Source organism: Panthera leo, chromosome C2 (genome assembly GCF_018350215.1).
Source record: "Panthera leo isolate Ple1 chromosome C2, P.leo_Ple1_pat1.1, whole genome shotgun sequence".
NCBI classification, from domain to species: Eukaryota; Metazoa; Chordata; class Mammalia; order Carnivora; family Felidae; genus Panthera; species Panthera leo.
In genome coordinates, this window is record NC_056687.1 from 108060997 (window position 1) to 108074523 (window position 13527).

The 13527-nt window shown below is 40.2% G+C and overlaps 1 protein-coding gene across 1 annotated transcript; it reads left to right on the forward strand.

The window, feature by feature from the left end:
- The first annotated feature begins 281 nt into the window (after positions 1-281).
- Positions 282-13203, forward strand: SSR3 (signal sequence receptor subunit 3). The gene is made up of 5 exons (XM_042954548.1): positions 282-505; positions 1680-1806; positions 6383-6481; positions 10623-10754; positions 11481-13203. The coding sequence occupies exons 1-5, from the start codon at positions 373-375 to the stop codon at positions 11545-11547; spliced, it is 558 nt and encodes a 185-aa protein (XP_042810482.1). The 5' UTR covers positions 282-372; the 3' UTR covers positions 11548-13203.
- The last annotated feature ends 324 nt before the right edge of the window (positions 13204-13527 follow it).

Consider the following 13527-nt stretch of genomic DNA (forward strand, 5'->3'; position numbering starts at 1 on the left):
GACTCGAGGCCAGAATAGTTTCCTCGTTTGTAACGCCAACGACTTGGAAAGCGTGACGGCACCTGTGAAGTGGAACGGCAATAAAGTTTTGCTCATTAAAAAAAGCACCCACGAAACTACAAATCCCGTCCTTCTTTAGGAAGCCGGCTAGCCAAGGGGCTGGCCAGGAATACGGAAGTCTGGTCCTCTTGCCCAATCACGCCGGGAAACGTACATAGCGGTGGCCAATCCTGGGGAAGTTTGCTCCCGCTCCGCGCCGAGTCCCGCCTCCGCGTTTAGCGCTGACGGGTCGTTAGTGGATAAGGCGACCGCGGAGGCGGTGCCAGCGGCGTCAGCCAGCTCGGCTTTCTAGGCTCGAGGCTCGGCTCCACCATGGCTCCCAAAGGCGGCTCCAAGCAGCAATCTGAGGAGGACCTGCTCCTGCAGGATTTCAGCCGCAACCTCTCGGCCAAGTCCTCCGCGCTCTTCTTTGGGAACGCCTTCATCGTGTCCGCCATCCCCATCTGTGAGCGCCGGGAACTGGCGGGCCCGGCAGGCCGTCAGCGGGTCGGGCTGGGCGGGGACGTGGCAGGGCCCGGCGGACTGGCGGGAGTGAGTGCTGGGGCATTTAGCCCGCGGCTGTCTCCAGCTCTCCCAGAGCACGGGGAAAGCGTGTAGCCTCTGTGGGCCTTAGTGTTCTCGTCGGGGACGGGGCTGGGCGGCCTCACAGGAAAGTCCCTTGTGAACCCACTCCCAGAGATTGTGATTCATTAGTTCTGGGATGGGGGCCCCTAATCGGGAAACGACCGGATTAAGATTTTGTGCTACATGCATAAATGACCTGCTCTGTTCCCCCCTCCCCCCACACACAGTTGTTTACCGTTACGAGCTTTAAAACTTTATCGTTAATTATTTTGGAAAAACTAACGAATTAGGCGAGAGTCAGATTCGCATTAACCTTCGACCCGAGAATTGTAGCTTTAGGTGAAACACTTCACACTGCTGAACGTCGTTTGCCTAATTTGGTGAGAGAGTTTGGACCAATGCCAAGAGCCCGCGCTCTAAATGGTTTCAACTTTTTAATGCTATTAGGTCATTTCTAGAATTCTCACTTCGATGAAAGAACTTTGCATACTTGGGCAAAGTTGGTTTTATAGCTCAGGGTTCCCGGATTTGAATCTCCTGTCTCTCCTCCTGCTTGCACGTTTGTTAGGCAGTTAAATCGAGATTTATTTTCTTTCGGCCTTTTAAATCCCACCGTGCCTTTAACGTGTCGTGGAGCTCTGTGCCTCCTTGATTTCATATAGCCACGTCAGCATGTAAACTATGGCTTGGGACTGCACGTGGTGTTTTGGAACAGCTGTATACTTAGGATAGTAATACCGATTGAAATGGGAAGTGTGAATTGTGATTTTTGTTTGTTTGTTTGTTTTTGCTCCTGAGTTTATTCTCATTTCAGAAGAAGCAGAAATCTCATTTGGACTAGTAATGGGAAGGTTCTGTTTTTAAAGTTTTCTGAGCTGGGAAAGTTTGAGACTGTAACTTTATCACTTCTAAAGATCCACATATACTGACCGTATTGGATTTCCTAACCTGGACTGTATTTTATAGGCTTAACTGTAATTAATTGAGCAGGCCTTTGTAGCTGGGTGGTAATGTTTTGTTCCTTTTTGTACCCCCTCCCTTCTATCTTAATTCAGGGTTATATTGGCGAATATGGCATATGGATCTTATTCAGTCTGCCGTTCTCTATAGTGTGATGACCCTAGTAAGCACTTATTTGGTAGCCTTTGCATACAAAAATGTGAAATTTGTTCTCAAGCACAAGTAAGTATATTTCTCAAGTTGAAGTATATATTACATGTTGCACTTTTATATAGAAGAATGTCTTAAAGACCATTTGTATGTCTTGTTTTCAAGAAGTATCAATTTGAGCTGTTTATGCTGGGGGGAAGGCATACTAATGCTATAAAGAATTATTAAGTGAAGCAGAGACCATGCTTCTGACATTGTTACGCAAGTAGGTTTTGAGGGAGACATTCGAACAGTTAAGCACTAGCCTTAATCATGGGGTTTATCAGAAAAACAGGAGCAACTGGGTGACTCACTTGTTTAAATGTGTGACTCTTAACATAGGCTCAGGTCGTGATCTTGCCGTCATGAGACTGAGACCCATATCAGGCTCTGCTCAGCAGAACCTGCTTGGGATTCTCTCGATGCCCCTCTCCCTCTCTCTGCCCCTTCCTCATGCATGCGCACCCTCTCTCTCAAAATAAGTAAATTTCATCAGAAAAACAAACCACAAGTAAGTTAACATTTCTGAAGCCAAATGGAATTCTTTCTGCAAAGAATAGTTCTGAGTTCTCCATGTACTACTTTTGGACATGGAAGAAATGGTCTTTTTTTTTTTATTTTAAAACTCTGACAGATTTAATGCTAATTACAGTTTTTCTTCTAAGTGTGTGAAAATGTAAAAGAGTCTCCTATTTCCTCTATCTTAGGATCACACATAATATGAATTCTAAGTTTGTTGTCCGTATGTTAGGCTTGGGGTGACAAGGAATAGAAACATGTTTAGATGATCTTAATTAACAGGGATTTATTGTAAGAAGCCCAGAAATGGTCTCAGTGGCTGAAAGTGGCTTCAAGAGCTTTTCTGCTGCTGTTCCGGACCCATAGGAGCTCAAGTTTGTGTGACTGCCTTTCTGCTAGACCAGCAGAGTGATCATCTTTGTCATCTTTCTGCTTGGCAGCCCTCTTCACCAACTGCCATTCCGGTTTCAGCCCACCTTGGCCTCTGCTGTTCTGGGCTGTCTTTCTCATGAGGTGTGGCCATCTGTGGATAGCGAAGGCCTCAGACCTGGGCACCCTGTATGACCCATGCTTTGTGATGTCCTTGGAATTCAGTTCTTTGAGACTTGACATCTTTTGACTTGTTTTGGGAATTATTTTTCATTAACCTTTTTGGAATTAAAATTAATGGTCTTTTTACCTTCTCATTTCTGCTTTAGGCTTCTTTTTTTTTTTTTTTTTTTTTTTTTAATTTTTTTTTTTTAACGTTTATTTTTGAGACAGAGAGAGACAGAGCGTGAACAGGGGAGGGGCAGAGAGAGAGGGAGACACAGAATCTGAAACAGGCTCCAGGCTCTGAGCAGTCAGCACAGAGCCCGACGCGGGGCTTGAACTCACGGACCATGAGCTCATGACCTGAGCCGAAGTCGGACGCTTAACCGACCGAGCCACCCAGGTGCCCCACTGCTTTAGGCTTCTTAAGGGCCACTGCCATGTCTTTTATGTCCCTTACAACAGGTAACGGTACATTTAGCTCAGTAAAATTTCAATGACTTACTGACTTGATTTCATAGGTTCTCTCATAGTGGAATTGTTTTCTTTAATTGTAGTTTTGATTTAATATTAAATCCTGCCACTCACATTGAAACTCCTACAGATTTACAAGGTGCATCAAAGCTCAAAGACCCAGGAAGAGGCAGAGTATGGGTAGCTGTTCGTAGGAGAGGGAAGATAGCTTATGTGTTGACAATCTGGATTCCAGTCCCAGTTGGTTTTTTTTTGTTTTTTAACTTTATTTCTTTATTTTTGAGAGAGAGGAGCAGAGAGGGAAAGAGAGAATCCCAAGCAGGTTCCTTGCCGCCGGTGTGGAGCCGGACACGGGGCTTGATCTCACAAACTGTAAGATCCTGACAGCCGAAATCAAGAGTCTGATGCTTAACTGGCTGAGCCACCCAGGTGCCCCCCAGTTCTGCTGTTCTTAAATATATAGCCTTCGGCACACATTTCATCTTTTTAGTCGTTGGATTCCTGAGATGTAAAATGGGGATACTAATGGTGCCTCATAGATGGTGAGGATTAAATATGATAACACGGATAATATGTTAAGTATATAGTGTTGAGCACATAACAAATGTTTATGTGCAGTGTCAGAGACATTGAGGGTGAGAGCCTGTAGGAATTTTTTTTGAGGTGGAATGACTTAAAATGTTTGCAAAGATGTTTTTCTTTAAGAAATTAAATAGATGGGGGGCGCCTGGGCGGCTCAGTCAGTTGGGTGTCCAACTTCAGCTCATGATCTCACGGTTCTTGGGTTCGAGACCCTGTCAGCCTTGCTGACAGCTCGGAGTCTGGAGCCTGCTTCTGATTCTGTGTCTCCCTAACCCTAACCCCTCCCCTGCTCATCCTCTGTCTCTCAAAAATAAATAAATGTAAACAAAAAATTAAAAAAAAATTGAATAGATGGTATTTTTCTTTTTTTCTGGAGAGGTTCTAAAATAGATAAAAAATAATAGAGGCAAAACAGTTGATTTTGCAGGTCCTCTCATTTGGCTGATTGCTGGGCCGCTGGAGTGACCCTCACTTTGTTTCAGAGCATTCAGTGGTGCGTGAGATTTATTTTTTAAGAGCCCTAAGAGAATAGAGCTTCTTGAGTTATAATAAACCTGACAGATTGTTATATGTTTGTTAGGTGAATATAGAGGAGAAATTAACTGGTTAATCTGGTTTGGTCTCTTTGAGATGATTTGTCCTATGGACAGATGATCTGTCCTAAAGACACTTGGAGGTAGCTAACTCTTGCAAATAGTTTGTTCCTGTGTCCTAGCATCCTGGTGGTGTGTGTGTGTGTGTGTGTACACACATACTTGTGTGTATTTTTTTCTTTCTGTTCATCTCAGAAAGGTTTCTGCTGTAAACCACATCCATTTCTTATCAGCTGGCCTTAGAAAAAGTGGTCTTATGTGAAGTTCAGGAAACACTTGAAGTTGGTTTGCTAAAGAGGTTCAGAGATCAGAGTCTCTGCCCTTAAGAGCAGGACTTTTACATAATGAATCAAGTGAAGTTGGGAATTTGTGTTTAATTTGTATCCCAGAAGCCCTGTGGTTAAAGAAATGTTGAGAACTATTGCCTTGAATGGTCTTGGGCTTTCTTTTCAGGGATCCATCCTAATTTCTCCACATCTTTCCTTGATACACTGACCAGAACTAAATATAGCACAGTAACAAGGGATTAATTAATTGAACATAGAGTGAACAGATTTCTATGTTCCACATCCTGTTGCTTTTAATACATCTCTGTATCATGTTGAACATTTTCATAGTGGGACTGTTGGTATATTTTGCTTATATCAGTTCTTCTATATTTATGGCTAACCAGTGTCTCCTATATTATCAAAAATATACCATATTGAATTTACATGTCATAAACTTTGGCAGGCTTTTTGCATTTTATCATAGGTTAAATTTTATCCTCTCTTTCACTAGCAATCTCATGAAGTTCACCTTAAAGATTTTCTGATGCATATACATTTTAATTTTTTGTTTGACTTGTCACTGAAGATTCTGATCTGATATTTAAAAAAAATTTTTTTAATATTTATTTTTTGCAAGAGAAAGCGCATGAGTAGGGAGGGGCAAAGAAAGAGGGAGAGAGAGAATCCCAAGCAGGTTCTGCACTGATAGTGCAGAGCCCAATTAGGACTTGAACTCACAAACCATGAGATCATGACCTGAACTGAAATCACGAGTCCATCACTCAACTGACTGAGCCACCCAAGCACCCCTGATCTGATCTTTTAAATACCACTTCTAGCCTTTTCTGGCTGATAATATATTATCTTTTGATACAACCAGTGGTTCTTTTAATTACATGTGCTATGGTTAATCCCTCATGTGGTATCATTTTTAGTGAAATTAGACTCTGGAGTGGAGTTAAAAGCATTACTTTAATATGTTACAGGTGTTATTTCCCTAATTCTCCTTTGTTTTTTTTAAGCCTAGTTTTATTTACTGGAATTGAAATCCTATATCATTTGCTAATACCTTACCAAATTTATTTGTTGAACAAATAAATTTAACAAATAAACAAAATGGGGTTACAATAATTTATAAATGCATTTGACTTGTTTACCCATTAAATACCTAAACTTTGGAAAATTATCCCCCCCCCCCCCCCCCCCAGAGCAAGAGAGTGTGCAAGCAAGGGGAGGGGTGAGAGGGGGAGGGAGAGAATCTTAAGTAGGCCCTACTCTGTGCACAGCCCTACACAGGGCTCTATCCCACAACCCTGGGATCATGATAGAAATCATGAGTTGGACACTCAACTGACTGAGCCACCCAAGAGCCCTGGAAAATTACCCTTTTAAGCAGAATTCAAAACTATGTTTCAGAAGTTCTTGAATTCTATTATATTTGGCTATTATAATAAAATACTTGAATTCTGTTACTATATTTGGCTGTTATAATAAAATAAACTTGGAATTTTCTGTCAAGATTATTTCTTGAAATGTAAAGTATCATGTAGTTGCCAATATAAAATAAGAGTACAGAGTGTTTCAGATAGTGTGATGTTCATTCCTGGAGCATGTGGAAACATTTTTTCTTTTATTTTCTAGAGTAGCACAGAAGAGGGAGGATGCAGTTTCCAAAGAAGTGACTCGAAAACTTTCTGAAGCTGATAATAGAAAGATGTCTCGAAAGGAAAAGGATGAAAGGTTTGACTTGTAAAACGTTGGTGATAATCAAAACTGGGGATACTTTGTAGAAAATAAGTGTTGGTTTCTGCCTAGAGAATGTGGATAATGGAATTGCTGGAGGTTAAACGTTGATATTGTAGAAGATATAATGGAATGACAGTTACTGACATTTTGAATTTTTACTACCACCAGATGCTTTTATTTGTGTTCCGTACAGCTCATTTAAAGAGCCATGTGAGGTAGGGCTATTATTTCCATTTTACATTTGAGGAAACAGGTACAGAAAGCTTGAGTAATTTGCACAAGGTCATAGATTAATTAGTGTGTGGTCAGTCTGTAACAAGAACACGGGCAGTGTGGCTTGAGGCTTTGTACTTGTAACTGCTCTCCTGGAGTTTAGGAGCTTGCAGAACTTCATCCAGTGTTGGCTCTGCCACTTGATAGCTGTGAGACCTTGAGCACATCGCCTCACCCCTCGGGGTTTGAAGAGTTTACATTGTATTGTGTGTGAGCATTTTTAGGTGGTAGTATTTCCGTTCGTGAGCTTCCCTAGGGACATCCAGTTCTTGGTTATCTGCATTGGTTGGGAAAGAGAGAACTCTGTTTGTCTCCTGTTGCCCAAATCTGTGCCACATTTGTTAGCCCTTACCCCTCAAATTTTCCTGCCAACTGCTCTTAGAAGGCTTAATAATCTAATAGCTGAGTAGCAGAAGTCTCTGAATGATTGAATAAACTTGTGCCTAAGAGTTGTTACATGGGCTTAATACAGTCACAAGTTGAGGTGGTTTTCATAGATCTTAAATTTTAGTGTCTGCAAAGTGCTTTGTGAAATGGAATTTTTAACCCACCTTGCCCCAGACAGACCTTGTGGAGACTTGCAATATTAAAGTGCATATGAAACAGAACAGTACAATTTTGAAAGATCAGAAACCATTTAAAAGTAAAGATGGGTGAATAAGGACCTCAGAGTTAGTTACAGCAGTTGAGCATTAAACTTCGCTCTGAGCTTCCAAGTGTCAGGGTTAGCGTCCGAGGTCCTACACTTTCATTTTCTGATGAGAAGCAGCATGTAAGTCCTTCTGAAAAGAAACTTTCTTGGCACTGAATCTTGGAAGGACTTTATCAAGTCGGTCCTTATTTAAGGGACGCTGAGTAACTTGAACGAACAATGTCTTTTACAGTGGTTTTGAAAAGCCACTAAAACATTATAGAAATGGTTATCTCCTAGATCCTTTGTAAAAATTGAAGGGTACGATATATATGTGTGTTTTTAATCATTTATTTTAAGTAATCTCTACACCCAACATGGGGCTTGAACTCACAACCCGAGATCAAGAGTTGAATGCTCTACTGACTGAGCCAGCCATGTGCCCTCCAAAGGGTACAATATTAAAATAGTGACAATGAAGGCCTTTTTTCAGGGAGCAGCTTTAATTTGGTCTGGCTGCATAGCTTTCTGATTGTAAATTTTTGCATAACGTTAGAGGTTAGAGAATCTAGGTTTTTTTTTTTTAATCTTTTTACTGAATTTATAGTATTTATTAGAAAAGTGGTTCTTAAATTGGAGTATACATCATAGTTACCCATTTTCAAAGTGCTTGTTACAGCTCTGTACGTTTTAGGTGATGAATTATATCAGAGGTGGCAAATGGGTCTCCTCTTGCCTGATTTGGTCTGGCACGTGTTCTTGATCCTGGGATATGTCTCAGAATTTTTCTCAGCATGGTAGTCAGATAGTCACTATGAGTGAAGAAGAGTTGGAAGTGGAAATGAAATATCTTTGCCATTCGCTGGATCAGATATTTCAAAGTAGAATGAAGGGTAGGTTTTGTGGATACATAAAATGCAGAGTGTCAGAGGATTATAAAGTTTCTGTTCCTGTCATCAGTGGAAATTTGTGCTGTTACTATTCATCTCTTAGAAACCACAGTGGATAAAATTGTACCCAGGTCTCTCCTCAAAATTGACGCTGATACCTGGGACTAAGGCTCTCACTAAGATCTAGTGTTTTTCAAAAAAAAAAAAAAAAAAAAGAGCTAGCATTTTTCTCCCTCAAAAGTAAGTTGTTTCAAGAGAAGGCCTATTAGCACCTCTTTGCCTAAGATGTGTATGCCTCAAAGGTACCATCTATAGTCATTTGGAATGGGTACTCCATGCCACTTTGAAACTGCTTTGCCATCCATTCAAGGTTGGAGATCAGCTGAGGAGAATCAGAGGTTCATTGACATTTATCCCAGGATGTGAGTGTTATTTTTTTCTTGGTCTGTCATTTATCATTATGTGATGATAACAGTTCTTGAGTTCTCAGTCTTCCTCTTGTAGGAAGTGTTCCTTGGAAAAATGAGTCTTTGGAAGTGCTCTCCCAAACTAGATTTCTTACCAGTGAAGTTTTGGCAGAACTATTGCTGATGACAGCATTTGAGGGTCTTCATTTTTTTTCAAAATGAACCAGGATATGGATGGGGTAGAAAAAGTTCTGAAGGCTGTCCAAGACAATCCTGTGTATACACTGATATACAGTGCGTATTGGTCATGCCTGGTCATATTGGGAGCAGGGGCAACCTGAAGGATCGAGCCCTTTCTTTCATCCAGACTGTTTTTGAAGATGGGTTTGAGTCAGGGCGTGGCAGGGAGGTAGGGAGAGGTGCTCTGATGGAGGGAGGTAGGATAATCTAAGCAACCATAGTGAAGGCATGCTAGTAACCTATTTAAGGAACCTGTCTTTTTTGGGTCTTATGCCACAGTCTTGAAAACAGGCATTTGTTCGAGTGTTTTCTAGAATTAAACCACGTTGGGCCTTTGCATCTTTCTGAGGTGGTGTTTTCTTTGATCATTGTTAAAATGGTATAATGTATTTCCTCCCAGTTCCAAGTCCTATATATTTTTAAACTTATATTTAAACCTCTCTGAAATCAGGAAGTGTATTAGAGTTGATGGCTGTGCATTTAATATAGTGTCTTTCACTTCTCCCAAACTTAAATAGAAGTTTTACTAGGTTGACTCTATCCATAGAATTAAGGAACTATGGCATTTATGTTTGAGACCACAAACTTGTTGTGATGAAGATAGTTTATCTCATTTAACTCCTTTACTGTCAAGCTTGTTGACTTTGTATTAGAACATTTGGTGAATAAAATGTAGGAGTTGCCAGGGACAGTAGCCATAGTGCTGTCCTTAGGATTGGTGGAGGGGATCATCTGGCCCCGGAATAGTATATATCTTTTGGGAGGATAAAGTGTCAGTGGTGATGGCTTTCAGCCTTTTTGATAATGATCCACAATAAAATACTTTATCTTTTGACCAAATACACTCAAACATGCACATATGCAAATATTTCAAAAAATGATAATTAGCTAAGATAATTATCTAATTATCCGTATACTTGATATTTTTCTATGTTTTTTTTTTAATGTGGGTCTCAGCCCACTCATTTGTTGTCCCTGAGTGTTGAATCCACCCTGTTGATTTCACATCCTACTAGTCACAGCCTATCCTTTTAAAAATTACTTTACAAAGTTAACTAACCAGGTGGAATAAAGGCTCCCTTATTCACAGGCCACCTGGAATTTCCTGCTGCCTGTGTGAAGAAGTAAACGAAAAGGTTGATAAAATTTTAGTAAATTAATAAACTATAATAAAGTGGATTAAATAAAAAAATTTAAAAATCCTCCTAATGATCAAGCAGATTACTTGTTTGAATTATCTAAAGGTGGCTAACGGCATTTGCGAAGAAGTCGGCTTCTGTGAGCCACAGCTGGTTGTAATATTGAAGGCTGAAATCTGTAGGCTATTGAGAGTCTCAAGCCAGCAAACAGCCAGGAAAGCTTCATCTGGCTACTGATCATGGAGTTTGTTTTAGGTGAGGACCTAGAGAAAGATGTCTCTTTAGGCTGTTGATGAAACCAGGCCAATTATAATTAATCTGTCCCTTCCTGCAAAGCTCTGACTGCCTGGGAGAAAAGGTAATACACCCAGCAGCTATTTTCATTAAGAGTAAAATACCTTTTTCAGTAGGAAAAGGGGCACAGTGCTGATTAAATTAAATATTAAAAACACATTCTGTTCAGAATGCTTAAGGAAAAACTTACAGTGAACTAGAGCCATGTGGCATATAAAATATTATAATACATATTTATAAACTTGATTTGTTTGTCTGCAGAATCTTGTGGAAGAAGAATGAAGTTGCCGATTATGAAGCTACAACATTTTCCATCTTCTATAACAACACCCTATTCCTGGTCTTGGTCATTGTTGCCTCCTTCTTTATATTGAAGAACTTCAACCCCACAGTGTATCCTTTTAAAGGTTGCTTAGCATTTTTCGAAGTCTGGAAGCAGTAGTTCATTTTGGTTTTGATTTGCCTGAGTATTTTACTATAAACAAAAACTGTCTAGGCAATCAGTCCACTAAATAGCTCGAACTCATGAGATTGTGACCTCAGCCGAGACCGAGTCAGATGCTTAACCGACTGAACCACCCAGGCGCCCCAACAGGTGGAATTTTTGATGTAATAAAACAGCAGACACTTCCAACTTGAATCTTCTGGGAATACTAGAGTGGTTTTCCCCGAACAGTCCAGTTCTGTGACTGAGAGTAGCTCTGAACTTTCACAGCCTCTTTGCTTCCACACGCCAGCTGTAGCCAAAACACTGCTGGGCGGGGGAGACTTCTTTTTCCTTTGCTCTTGGGGGGAAAAAGGATAAGTTTCTTCTTCCTGCTCATACTCTTTGATTAGCTCTTCTCCTTTAGGTTAAATGGAATTCAGATGTTTTCTTTGTGATCATGTGTTCTAGGTTTCTGGCTCAAGTGTTCTCTTTTTAAAATTGGGACACATTTCCCGTGAATGCTCTTCATTCTTTATAGTCTTCTGTAAATTGTATTTGCAGACAATGGGACTGCACATCATTGTCATTTCATAGTGTCAGGAGGGAAACTGCATTCCATAGAGATGGGCTCTTTTTGTTGTGTTGAACTGCTTTTGGGCTTTTAATTTTTCCTTAACATTAAATTTTTACAGGAACTATATTTTGTCCATAAGTGCTTCATCAGGCCTCATCGCCCTCCTGTCTACTGGCTCCAAGTAGACCATGTCAGCTTTGCCCCCTGGCTTCATATCTACGGGTGGCCTGTGGTATATGGAAAAGTAGCAGGGTGGTCAGAGTGAGAGACACACAAGATGTTTTTATAGTCTGCAGTTTGAGGGTTTGAAAAACCCAACAAAATGTAATTCAGTATTTGTGTATTGGCTCTTTTTTGACAGATTGTTGAAATTAAAGGAATTGGAAAGGAAACTCCGAGTACCAGGACATTTATTAAAAGGTAAAAAGTGTCATGCAGTGTGCTGTAATCACAAGAGGAGAAAATAACTTGTTTCCTTGATCTGTCAGAGGTCACAGTAACCTGGACTGAGCTGTTATTTATAATAGTAGCAAGAAGTTAATAACTGGTTCTCTGTGTTCTAACCACAATATTACAACTTTTTTTGAACCATAAATATCAGAATGAATCCTTTCCCCTGGGGATTGAACAGAAGCCTCATGTTTACCAGTCTCTGAATTTGTGATTCGAAATAACTCAAAGTTAAAAACAAGGTGTCTCCAACTTGGGGAAGAGAAACTTGTGGAAAAATTTGTTTGTTTGCTTCTTTCTTTCTTTCTCTCTCTCTCTCTCTCTCTTTCTCTCTTTCTCTCTTTCTCCCTCTCTTTCTGTCTTTTTCTTTCTGTCTTTCTTACAGAAGAAAGGCAGGCAAGGCAATAGGCTAAAAATAGTGGACAGGCATACGAGGGTAGTCCTGTGGGATTAAAGCACATACTGTTCACTGTATAGTTTTGGTCTTGGGTGGCCAGGGAGGTCAGCTCAACACTACCATGTTGGTTTGACTTGTTAAGAGACTGGAGTCATTGTGTTCCTTGACTAGGGTCTCACACCACTAGAGGAATGTTCAGTAGAGAACTACTTTCCTGAATATTGATGTGTGAAAGGCCAAAGTAATGTTGATGGTCTTAGTTCCAGAATTCTAAGAACTCTCCAAGGAATTGCGGTGGTTTTAGTGCTTGTCAGCATTTTTCCATTAGGACCTTGATAAATTTGACCTCTTGGTCCACAGGTTCCTATCGATTGTGAGCAGAACCTCTTCACATTAACCTCTTCACCCCTGGGTCTAGCCAAGAGCAGTCTCTTGCACTTTTTAACCAGTGTGTGTAGGGATAATTACAATTTTTCTGGTGCGTGCCATGATTTGAAGAAGTTTGGGAAGCTTTTTAACCTGTAATACTTGAAAGGTTACAGAATCACAAGTGATACAGGTTCATATTCTTATAACTTTGACCACACCCAGTAATTTCAAAAGAACAAACAGTACTTCAAAAGAAATACCCTATCCCTAATTTCTAACCTTACTTTTAATCTTTAGTTTCCATTTGTAAGTTTAAGGTGAATGTTGTAAATATTTACTGTTTTGTTATAACTTTATAGAAAAGTGTTCCTCAGAAGTTCATCTTCTGTGCTATTGGATATTTTTGGTAGGCCCACATCTAAGAACTTGGAAGGAGGACAGGGGCAGGAGCACATTTGCTTAGTGACTTACATCATCATTGTCTTCATTGAGGATTATATTTCCTCATTGCTTCTAGAAGTTTGCAATTTATTTTTCTTTGGTGCATTATTATCCATAGTACCGTCACTGGATAATATGGAACGAACAGGGAAGTTACCAGAGAGTCATTTGCAAAGTAGTGAAAGACGTAGGAGGTTTATTTTTCTTACTATGTTAACTTTTCTTGTAGATAAATAAGGGGTCAGTAGTTTGGTGGCATGGAATTTGTGTACTAAATGCATTTGCTTATTTGACAAACCATCAGGGTCTACTATCAGCTGGGTCAAGTATTTTTTTTTCTTTAATTGCTGGTAGAGAATTGCCACTAGATGTCAGTGTCTGTGTAGAAGGGGGGGAAATTGCCACCATTCTTACAATACCGTGTGCCGTACTTACAGTAGGGTGGTGAAAAAGGGCATCGGCTTAATATTCTTAATAGAATGTTTCTTGAGTTCATAAACTGAGTAAT